The sequence below is a fragment of the Cervus canadensis genome, chromosome 16 (assembly GCF_019320065.1).
Source record: "Cervus canadensis isolate Bull #8, Minnesota chromosome 16, ASM1932006v1, whole genome shotgun sequence".
Taxonomy (NCBI): domain Eukaryota; kingdom Metazoa; phylum Chordata; class Mammalia; order Artiodactyla; family Cervidae; genus Cervus; species Cervus canadensis.
Window position 1 is genome coordinate 34,184,596 of NC_057401.1, and position 12,406 is coordinate 34,197,001.

Sequence of the window (12,406 nt, forward strand, 5' to 3'; positions counted from 1 at the left end):
TTCCATCTGGAAAACTACTTGAAGATAACAGTGTTAGAAAGGCAAATCAGGACGGACCCTAGGTAACATTTGATTAACAGACCAAATCTTACAAAGGGTTATTAAGAGATTAAAAATCTCGCAAAGACTTATTTTTGTGCTTGTCCTTGTCAATTAGAAGTTTATTGTGCATGCAAAGACACTTCAGTCATGTCTGACTCTTTGTACCCTGCAGTCTGCCAGCTCCTCTGTCCCTGGGATTTCCCAAGCTATATTTATACTGGAATGGGTTGCCATTTCCTCCTCCAGGGGACCTTCCCGACCCAGGGATCAAACCCACATCTCCTACATTGGCGTGTTCTTTACCACTGAGCCAGATAGCATTTTTAATAATAATGGTTCTGATCATGATTAGAATATTAGATAAACAGTATCCCAATGCTAAGTTATTACTACCACTACTCAAGAAAACAAATAGCAAATTACATGAATATAAGAGAGGGAGACGGGTCCATCAGTAAACCTTTGAACATCTATCATGTGCAAGAGATGCTGTGAAATGGTGTGGAGCTGTACATCAGAAGATTTGGGTACTTTGGCAATTTGCTACTAAATAAAGCTATGAGAAATTAAGTTTTCTCCAGATATTAAGATCCTTTCAAAAGTATACATACAGAGTCAAGAAGAAATTTAACATATATACATACATCTAATAAACTTCTGGGCTTCCCAAGTGGCATCAGTGGTAAAGAGCCTGCCTGCCAATGCAGGAGACAGAAGAGATGCGTGTTTGATCCCTGGGTCAGGAAGATCCCCTGGAGGAGGGCATGGCAACCCACTCCAATACTCTTGCCTGGAGAATCCCCATGGACAGAGAGCCTGGCGGTCTACAGTCCATAGGGTCGCAAAGAGTCGGACACAATTGAAGTGACTTAGCACGTACAATATACTTCTAATTGACAAGGACAAGGACAAAAATAAGTCTTTGTAAGATTTTTAATCTCTTAAGCTTCTTAAAATAAAAATTTGGATCTGTCTGAGGCCGAATAAATACTGTGGATCCTTTCAGAAAGACCTGGGAAAGCTCCCAGGTCTGATGTCCTAAGGTGGAAGGGACATGGAGGTTATGGGCAAAGATATGCCAGCATCACAAATAAGACTGATGATATTTTTTTCTAGCTGAAAAGTTTCTAGTTTCTAGAAAACAAGTTAACATTGTCCTCAAGTGCATTTTAGCTGGAGAGAAAGGCAGATGACAGTTCATGGGCGCCTAGGGGAGCTTCCCAGGTGCATGATGAAGGAATTTACTATGAAATGAAAAGAAGTGTGTTTAATCTTTTCACTTGTAATTATGACTGCTTCTGTTTTTAGCTTGAAATATTAGATATGACTTAGGTTTTGAAGAGTAGGCTACTGCTATTTGATAAAATGTTAATTATGTGTACTTTTCAGAGAGTGAAGCATTTTAATAGATGAGTGTTGCCTTAATAAAATATTCTCATGTTGCATAATTTTAAGTTACTACATTGTGACTTCTTGAAACATTTGACAGACCCAAGTTCTTGGCAGCCTCTGCTTTCTGTGGTTGCCCTGCCACCTTGAACTTGCCCCTTCTGGCTCTGAATCAGCTTGTTGCTCCTCATTTGCTCCTTCTTTTTAAAAGCGGTTTCCCACTTAAACTTCTATAAAGAATCTTCCACTGTCCTTATGGAGCTATATAACGGTTGTAGTTCAGTTGCTAAGTTATGTCTAACTCTTTGTGACCCCATGGACTGCAGCATGCCAGGCCTCCCTGTCCTTTACTGTCTGAGGGTTCACTCAAGTTCATGTCCATTGAGTCGGTGATGCCATCCTACCATCTCATCCTCTGTTGCCCCTTTCTCTTCCTGCCCTCAATCTTTTCCAGCATCAGGGTCTTTTCCAGTGAGTCAGCTTTTCACATCAGGTGGTCAAAGTGTTGGAACTTCAGCTTCAGCATTGGTGCTTCCAATGAATTTTCAGGGTTGATTTCCTTTAGGATTGACTGGTTTGTTCTCCTTGCTGTCCAAGGGACTCTTCAAGAGTCTTCTCCTGGACTGTGGTTTGAAAGCGTCAGTTCTTCCGCACTTGCCTTTCTAATGGTCCGGCTCTCATCTGTACATGACTACTGGAAAAACCATAGCTTTGACCATACAGACCTTTGTCAGCAAAGGGATGTCTCTGTTTTTTAATATATATGCTGTCTAGGTTTGTCGTAGCTTTTCTTCCAACAAGCAAGCATCTTTTAATTTCATCGCTGCAGTCACCGTCTGCAGTGATTTTGAACTTACCTTCACCTCAACTGTCATTTGAGGAGAGCACAGGCAAGAAAGAGCCCTACCTACTAGAAACCCTGAATTTTATAGAATAGGCTCATACCGTGTGTGTTTTCCACTGACCCCCTAAGTTTTTCCATATGATGCTCATCCCTTGTAGGTACAAAGACTTGAAGATTTTTAAGAATTCCTTATTCTTTCTGCTTTTTCTTTCTTTCTTTTTAGTGTACCAGTTTTCTCCCTATGAGAGGCCCTATCGTTGAGCATGGTTTTTCTCTTTACCTTTTGTAATGCAGGTTCAGAGCCAGTTGCCCTGCCAGCATTGTTTCTTAGAATTGATGGTACCCTCACCACCATCAGTGGTCTTTTCTCAGACCTTCTGAACTTCTGTACCTTCTGAACTCTGTTTTCTTGGGCCCGGAAGACAGCCCATTTCTTTTGATCCTAGCGATCCCAGATTTTCTCTGCCTTCTGCTGCTTCCACATGTGTTGCTCTCAGGATTCTTGCTGGGTTCTCTGGTTTCTTGGAAGTGTGACTGGGTCACTAGCTCTCCGGCTTTGGCGGCTTTGTATCTGTGTGTTAGGTTCATTTCTTGAGCTGCACTCACTGAGTTCCTCTTGAGTCTGTGTGCATACTCTCCCTGGTCCCCGTTCTTACTGTCTGCTCCCTGCTTCAGTGATGGTCTCTTCCTCCTTGACACTTAGCCATGGCCTGGCTCCCACCTCTCTTCACAATGGTCCATGGTTCCTTTTGCCTTTCTTGCTTTCTGGGCTGGTGACTTGAGGAAATTTTAGATGTTTTCATGTCTTACTAATCCTTTATTTCTTTGAAATGTCCATTAGATTTGTCCTTTCTTTTCCATATATGACATCCTGAGCCGTATCCTTATTACCATAGCCTGGCTGTCTCCTACTGGGTCACCTTATCTCTTTCTCAGCTCCCTACAGGCCTTTTGCCCACCACTGCAAACTAACCTTTCTGAAAGACTTCCCACATCCTGCCGAGTGCTTCTTAGATCTGCATGGAATCCCATTGGCTTCCTCATCTCATTAGCACCATCTTGCTGCTATTTACTGCTGCCTGTGCCCATTGTGGGCTTCTCTGGTGTCCCAGTGGTAAAGAATCTGCCTACCAATGCAGGAGACTTGGGTTCGATCCCTGGGTTGGGAAGATTGCCTGGAGAAGGAAATGGGAACCCACTCCTGTATCCTTGCCTGGGAAATCCCATGGACAGAGGAGCCTGGCGGGCTCTGGGGTCACTAACAGTCAGACACAACTTAGCAACAACAATATGCCAGTGCCAGTTCACTGCATCCAGAAGTGGGTGACTTTCCCTAGTGTGGAGGCTGTGGCATTGAAGATGAGTGGGGAGGGAGCAGAGAGCGCAGATGGAGAGCTTTGCCAAGGCCAGCTTGACACAGTCCATACAGCGGAAGCTCTTTCACTTCCCTCTGATGTTGCCTGTTTGGAGATCCCAGACCCAGTGACACCAGAGTGTTGTGGGAACCCAGTTGCTGTTTGTGTTATGGATTTGAAACATCTGGCTGGTAAATAATTTCCTCAGATTTGGCTGATGAATCATTGGGAGCTGCTTGTACAAATGAATACATATATTTATTCTCTTTTCAGTACTAAGAACTTGCTTTACTCCTTAATTATTTTTGGATCAAGAAGGAATAGAGTTTAAAATTAGTTGATTAATGGAATTACAATATGAAGAACATTACTTCTTTTAATAAATTTTATCTTTTGTTTCCTTTTTTAAGCCTTAATTCCAGAAGCTCCAGAGATCTTGAATTTGTCTGCTGATTTCTCAACTTCTACGTTACACCTAAAGTGGAATGACAAAGGTTCTGTTTTTCCACATGACTCAAATGTCATCTGGGAAATTAAAGTTCTACGTAAAAAGAATATGGAAATTGTAAAATTAGTAAGTTTAAACAAAAATAGATTTTTTCCTATGACACTAAAGAAACTGAATAATTTTTTGAATTTTGAAGTGAACCTTTTGATTATTAAAGAAGTAGATCAGATATCCCTTTGGAGTTCATTAAAGACTGTATGATATGACTATAAAAAAAATCACTAAATTAATGAAATAATGTGTAACAATTATAGGAAGTTTAGGAAACTAAGGGAAGTTTAATCCATGATTCTGCCACTTGAATATAGTAAACAATATATTTGTGTATTCCTGTCTAGCCTTTTTATATGCATGTTTTTGCATAAATGGAATAAAAATATACATATAATTTCATTTACTTATTATTATAAATTATCTAACATTATAAATATAAGCATAAATGTTTTGAAACATATTTAGACATAGTAATTGTTGAGAAATTTTGCATAAATCTGTAAGTTTGAATTTATCTCAATCCAAAATGACATTCTTATATTAGTAGTACATGCTTTTTTTAAATACTGGTTATGAATAGTTACTTTATGGTCTGTCTTCAGTTTGTTCTTTGTCTGAGGAATAGTGAGACAGTAGTAAAACAAGTTGACAACTAGTATGTGGGAATTCCCTTTATCCTTTTCCTCTTTAATGCACTTGATATATGCCTAGTTATAGACTTAAGAGAAGGCAATGGCACCCCACTCCAGTACTCTTGCCTGGAGAATCCCATGGACGGAGGAGCCTGGTAGGCTACAGTCCATGGGGTCCCTAAGAGTCAGATGTGACTGAGCGACTTCACTTTCACTTTTCACTTTCATGCATTGGAGAAGGAAATGGCAACCCACTCCAGTATTCTTGCCTGGAGAATCCCAGGGACAGAGGAGCCTGTTGGGCTGCCCTCTATGGGGTCCCACAGAGTCGGACACGACTGACATGACTTAGCAGCAGCATAGACTTAAGAATTAGAAGACCATGATTTTGTAGTTTTTTTGCCTAAGTTTATAGGTAAGATAGTACAGATAATAAATAAGATTATTCTGTATTTCACAGTCACGATCTTATTTTTCCTTGTAGACAACCTATGTATTACACCCTTGAAACGACAGTAGCCATAATTGTGGTTATCATGTATCCAGTGCTTCTGGTGTTACTGACATTGATGTGAAAGCTCTCTATATGTTAATCATTTGCATCTTTACAACAGGCCTCTGGGGGAGGCACTGTCAGTATCATCCCCATTTTACAGATTCAGATATAGAGTCTGAGGAACACATTAAGTGAAGGAGCCAGAACTCAGACCCCAGCTGACAGTTGATTGCAGAGTCTGTGCTCTCCGTTAACCAGTAAAGTTTATATTACATTATCAGTATTGTTATCTTCATCTAAGATGCCCTCCCTCTCCTTTTCACCTGTGTAAACTCAATACACATTTCATGACCCAGGTCAAATCCTTATTTTGAAGCCCATTCTAATTACCTCGATCTAAAATGCTCTTTCTTTTCTTTAATTTTAATGTCAGATTTGCAGCCAACTTTGATTTCGTCTAGCATTGTTGTCTTAGAACTATGACTTCTTTAAAATTGTGTTGTGTAGCTTTTTATTATGGCCTAACAGTTGTATTCTGGGTTACTAATTACCAGCTTAGGATGACTTCTCAAAACCTTTTTCTTATTTGTAAAGTAGTGCTGATATTTGCTACTGTGAATGATATGATGTTTATAAAGCTACTTAGCAGCTCCTCATTGTCATTACTTCCTTTGGGGGAATAGGTGTTTTTTCCCCTAACTTAGGGATGCTAGAATAAGAGGGATACTGTTTGATATGTAAGTGAAATCAGGCAGAAATGAATGGAGATACTATTCTAAGGTTGTGTACCTCACCACCACAAGATGCATAACAAGATAGCAATGTCAAAATAGGAATTCCCTACTTTGGGGAATATGATCTTTGAAGAAGAATAGCAAGAAGCAAGAAAAATAGCAATAGAACAAATTAATTTTAAAACGTTATTCCTTTGCATAGTAAAATGTGACATTTTTATTTGTAATTATATTGTTAGGATTAGTATTTAAGGCAGAATTGCTTGTAATCAGTCATTTTATGACAGATTATAATGCTATTATTTTGTAATAGTTTAAAGATCACTAAAGAGCATAAAACACTACTAATACAAATGCTTCGTTTATAAGTTTCTTTTGTAGTGTTTCACTTACAACTTGAAGATTTCTGCCCACAGTCTCACAAGCAGCTGTGGAAGCTGTGCTTTGCACAGACCAGAATGTGCGTGACACCTGGGAGTTATGCAGCCCCCTTTCCTCCTCTTGGTTTTCTCGCCTGTAAACAGTGCATTTCAGTTCTTTTAGCTGATTCATTTATTATTTGTCTCCATTTTTCCAGTTAGCACACTTATGTTACTCTTCCTTTTTTTTAAGTTTTAAGCACTGTTTTATTAACTTCCCACAATGAAAGATAAGAATTGAATCCTGTCTCACTTCCCAGCCACAGACACACTCGCCCATGCATATGCACTTACACCTGTGCTCATGTTCTCTTTCCACTTCCTGTTTTTCCAATATCATTCTACTATAATTTTTGGTAGGCCAGTAATCATTATTTGTGTTATGATTATATAAACACTATTCATAACTGAACCAAGTACTGTATACTGTTCTTACTTTTCCATTTTTGGAGAGGGTACATCTTTTCATATTGTCTTATGCTTTTAGTTTTACTTGTCTGCTTCATTAATTCAATTCTGAATTCTTTCTAGGTTGTATAAGTCTGTCAAAATGTTCAAGCATATTAATATTTTATCAGTTTTGCCTTTGTGAATAAATCTCTCTGAGGGCCTTCTAACTTACTTCCCAACCTTTGTCATATAAGAGTTCACATGGATGCTGCCAATATTTGTAAAGCACAGAATGTGATAAATAGCTAAGTATTCTTGTGGCCAGGGGTTTCTCAGAAGCTCCAGAAGCCTCCACTTGTAGTAGCCAACCCTTGGTTCAAAGAGATTAATACCTGAGTGTGCCTGTAACCCATTCAGGACAAACCTCTATGTGTTTCAACACATTTGTTAGAAAGCTGTGGTTCATCCTCATCCAGAAGATTCCTTTTTTATTTTTCTTACAATGGACTCTTTTTCCTGAATTCCTTGTCTTCATCTTACTTTCTCATTTTGGTGGAAGCTTAAATTTATTTGCTATTTATTGTTGATGCCCTGCTAACTGCAGGTAGCTTGCAAATATATTTTATTAAAAAAATTTAAATTAGCTGTCAACAAAATTTAAAAGACTGTCAATTCCAAATATTGAAAAGATCCAGAACAATTGAAATTTTCATACCCTTCTGGTAGGAATGTAAAGTGCTACTTGGTAAAAACATTGAGACTCGACATTTCTAACAATGTCTTTTTATGCATTCAGTCATGATTGCTAGATTAGCTGGGTATAGAATTCTAGGTTAGGAAGTTTTCTCAAGATTTTGAAGCCATTGTTCTATTTGTTTCTTATTATGGATTTATCTTCATCTACTGCAGTGGACATTCATTAGGCCCCTTTCAGTCTGAAAACACATGCCTGTGAACTTGGGACATTTTCATATTTTGTCTTTGATTTCCTGTTTTCTCTTTTTTTCCTTAGAATTTCTGTTCTTTAGAGACTGGACCTTTCTAACCTTTTGTCTAATTCTCTTAGCATTCTTACATCAGTATTTTAAGACTTCTTAGCATTCTTAGCATAAGCAATTTTTCCTAAACTTTATCTGGTGCTTTTGAAGTTTTCATCAATATACTTTTTAATATACAAGATATCCCATTTTTATTCTTAGTCCTTTTTAAAAAAATTTTTATCATGTTCTTTTATAGATGCAGTATGTCTTCTTTGAGGATATCAGATTTCAATTTTTTATTTTTCTTTCTATGCAGTCTGTTTTTTCAAGCTGCTTTTTTCTTTATTTTGATCTTTGACTTTCATATTATAACTTTTTCTCACTTTCTGATCATTCTGATTGCTGCTTTTATTTAAGTGAGAATCTTAAAAAATAAAGCAAGTCTAACTGGAACTTATTTTTGCCTGGGTGGGAATTGTTGACTAGTGCTTCATATACTTGCTTAGGATGGGCTGTCAAGCTGTAAAAATCTTAATATTATTTTAGGTTTTTATCTTGACTTGTTCATATGCTCCTTAGAAAAATTTGTTTAGACTCTTAACCTAGTGAATATGTACTTCGCTGTCAGTATTCTGGGTGCTGAGTAGAGGAGGAAGGGAGGAATGTCCCGGCCTTTAGAATGCATAGTTTGCAGTCTCCCTGTTTTTAGTATGGTATTCCGCATTCTTAGTTCCTCCTAGGGTTATTAAATTCAGAGGAATTCTGTTTCACTTTTACAAAGGGTTAGTCTCCATTCTTCAGCCATGGTGAAGAATAGTCCTTTGGTAGAACAAAATGTGGAAGGGGATTTGAGTGCCTAATATATCTTCAAATAACTTTTAGGCAGGCTACCAGTTTAGCACCTTACCTGCACTGTGCATTTCCAGGATAACCTAGTACTTCTCATGAAGTATATTGAGTGTTTTTTAATATTAACATCAGTATAAAAAGAAGTAGGCCCTCAAGTTGAAGAGGTAAACATAAGTGAATCATAGTTATTGTTACTCCAACTCTCCTTAATATGTTATAGTTTTACTTACTTTGTAATACAGTTTTACTTACTTTGCTGGAAATTGTATACAGTCTGTTTTTTAACCCTAAAGGAAAGCAGAACATACTACTTGAAAATAGAGTTTTGTGTTTATGTTTACTTTGTAGGTGACCTACAGCACAACTCTGAATGGCAGAGATACAGTTCATCATTGGAACTGGACTTCAGACATGCCCCTGGAGTGTGCCATTCACTATGTGGGGATTAGATGCTACATTGACGATCCTCAGTTCTCTGGTCGCAAAGAGTGGAGTGACTGGAGCCTACTGAAGAACATCTCCTGTAAGTGCATATTAAACAATTTTTGTTTCAGATGAATTAGATTAGTCTTGTTTAAGGGTAGGGCTGAGTTTAAGCTTTTAGTTCTCAGAACCCCATTTGGATGTACAGGGGTCACCTAGGGATCTTCCATGTCAGAACATTTGATTAAAAAACTCTGAGGCTTCAGAAATCTTGTTTTTTTAATAGAACATTCTGAGGGATTGGATAAATGTCCACGTTTAAAAATCAGTTTGAATCAGCATTAAAGAACATTTAAGATTTTTATGTAATGATATCAAGTCCATATTTTTAAAAATTAGCTCCCAATTTCTTGCCCATAGAGCAGACCCCTGTGAGCTGCAGAGTTATTGCAGAGAACGTGGGAATCTGCAAGATAACCCCGAATCATCTGTACATTGACCAAAACTCATATGCAAGTATAATGTTGGCAGTGTGAGAAGGGGCCTGGAATACTGTTGACAGTAAAATGAAGTCCTTAAGAAGGCTAGTGATCATTGTGCGTTATTCACTCCAGTGACAGTGTGGAGAGATGGCCAGAGGAAGGAGGGACTAGGAGCAGCAGATTAATAAGCATCTTCTAGTTCAGCAAGAGACAAGCATAAAGTGGGACACCTGGGTTTAGAAATGAAAAGGGGGAGAGGTATGAAAACACTGAAAAGACAGGATTAGTGACTGTGTATTTGGTAGGGGAGAAATAGAGCCAAAAAGGCTATTGCTTTGGGCATCTGGGTATCTGGTGATTCTGTCCAATGAGACAGAACAATATGAACAAACTGGGCAGGATAGATAAATTTCATTTTAATGTGTTGAGTGTTGAGTTTGAGGTAGCTGTGAAGTGTCTGGGAGCAATTTCTTATTGTCGGTTGGGAATACAGGTTCAGCATCCAGGTGATTAGTTGGAACTGGAGTTATCTAGTTGATCCCTGAACAACTGGGGGTTAGGGGCTCTGACCCTCCGTGTAGTGGATAGCCCATATATAACTTATAGTTGACCTCTGCACCCGTGGAACCCCCATATCTGTGGTTTCACACCCAAAGGTTCAACCAACCACAAATCCTGTCATATTTACTATTGAAAAAAATCCATGTGTAAGTGAACCCAGGCAGTTCAAACCTGTATCCTTCAAGGGTCAACTATGTATTTGAGAATCATTAATATACATGATGTGAAATTTTTTAAATCTTGGAGGCTAACATAAGGAAAGGGGCGTGAAGACCAAGGATAGATCCCTTAGAAGCTGGTATGAGGAGGGATGATGGAAGAAAGAGGCCAGCAAAGCAAGTAGCAGCCAGAGGGTTAAGAGTAGCAAAAGTCGGTAGTCTACACCCCAAGAGAGAGGGGAATTTTGAAAAGGAAGACTTTAGGCAACATACCAGATGCAATGGAAGTTGAAAGAAAGATTACTAAAAAGTGGCCATTTGATTGAGCAGCTGGGCCACAGAACCATTTTAGTAAGTATCAGAGTACAAGCCAGATTGCAGGAGATTAGAGAATGAGTAGGTAGAAAGGAGACTAGAGATACTTTTCTTAAATTGGGTACTTAGGAAAATAAAAACAAAGGGGTGGCTTCCATTAACATATAGAGAGTTGGGCTTTTTTTTTTTTTAAAGTGCTTTTTAAGATGTGGAATACTTAACCATATATGTAGGCTAATGGAAAGTAAGACATCTGATCTGAGCACATAGAGTAATTTCAAAGAAGTGGAATTATTTAACGTGCACCTCTTTTTGGTGTGGATTTTTCACATGGTGGATATAAACCTGCTTAATATCAACCTTTAGACTCCTTAGATACTAATATTAACCTGTAACCTTATACATTGATCTGCAATCCCTTCCACTCCCCCACTATCACCCCATCATAAGTAAATAAAACCACACACATTTTTATTTCTTGTGTATGTCTTGCTCCTTTGAAACCTGGAGGGTGTACTTTTTCTTTTAAGTCACCATTATTTCAAAGTACCTAACTGTGGTTTATGTACACTGGGCTAATTTATGTAAAAGACTTCTAAAGTATTTATAATTCCTTTTGCTCTTTCTAGGGCCTCCTGATTCTCAGACTGAGGTTTTTCCTCAAGACAGAGTGGTACTTGCAGGCTCGGATATAACAGTCTGTTGTGTGACTGAAGAAAGAGTGTTATCGGCACAGATTGGCAGTACACATTGTCCCCTTATCCATCTTGATGGGGAAAATGTTGCAATCAAGATTCGCAATATTTCTGCTTCTGCAAGTAGTGGAACAAATGTGGTTTTCTCAGTAGAAGATAACATATTTGGAACAGTTGTTTTTGCGGGATGTAAGTCTATTACTTTTTTTTTTTTTTTTAAGAGTTCCTATTAATGTTTTTTGGGTCTTCTTGGAAAGCCTTAATGTTTTTTCTGGGGGATGATTTTCTTTCTTTCTTGTTTTTTTTATTCTTTGATAAATAACATAAGAAGGTACCAGCATTTTTTGCATGTTTTTAAGCAAGTTCAGGTGAGTTCTAAGCTTTTTTACATAATTGTATCGGTATAATTTGTGAAAGTGAAAGTTGCTCAGTTGTATCCAACTCTTTGCAACCCCATGGATTGTAGCCTGCTAGGCCTCTCTGTCCATAGAATTCTACAGGCAAGAATACTGGAGTGGGTAGCCATTCCCTTCTCCAGAGTATCTTCCCAACCCAGGGATTGAACCCAGGTCTCCCACATTGCAAGAGGATTCTTTACCATCTGAGCCCCCAGGGAAGCCCCATAGAAGAATATATGAGGTATTGGTTTAGTCGCTAAGTCATGTCCAATTCTTGCAACCCCATGGACTATATAGCCTGCCAGGCTCCTCTGTCCATGGCATTCTCCAGGCAAGAATACTGGAATGGGCTGCCATTTCCTTCTCCAGTGGATCTTCCTGATCCAGGGATCGAACCCAGGTCTCCTGCATTGTAGGCAGATTCTTTACTGACTGAACTACAAGGGAAGCCCCATAAGAAAATATATATATATATATATATATATATATATGTAAAATTTGTAGATTTTATAATAAGATTTGAGACATTCAGCTGCTAATTTTTAGTTTAAATTCTTATTTAACAGCTTTGTTGAGTCAGGGGCAGTTAGTATGTCTTAATCTTCCATTGTTTAGGAATTTTTTCATATAAATTAATTTCCCACCTGATTAAAGTGTGCCTTTTTTTTAAGTACCTAAATTAAAGAAATTGTAAGGATTTTACACAAAATCTTGCAAAAGCATAACCTGCACTTCTCTGATG

At 38.2% G+C, this 12,406-nt stretch overlaps 1 protein-coding gene across 5 annotated transcripts in view; it reads left to right on the top strand.

The window, feature by feature from the left end:
- LIFR (LIF receptor subunit alpha) overlaps positions 1-12,406 on the top strand; it is a 116,088-nt gene that overhangs the window by 70,497 nt on the left and 33,185 nt on the right. For all 5 annotated transcript variants that reach the window (XM_043488459.1, XM_043488455.1, XM_043488458.1 and 2 more), the window contains 3 exons: positions 4,041-4,204; positions 8,981-9,155; positions 11,201-11,455. In XM_043488459.1, coding sequence (XP_043344394.1) covers positions 4,041-4,204; positions 8,981-9,155; positions 11,201-11,455 — 594 coding nt within the window. The remainder of the gene's footprint in view (positions 1-4,040; positions 4,205-8,980; positions 9,156-11,200; positions 11,456-12,406) is intronic.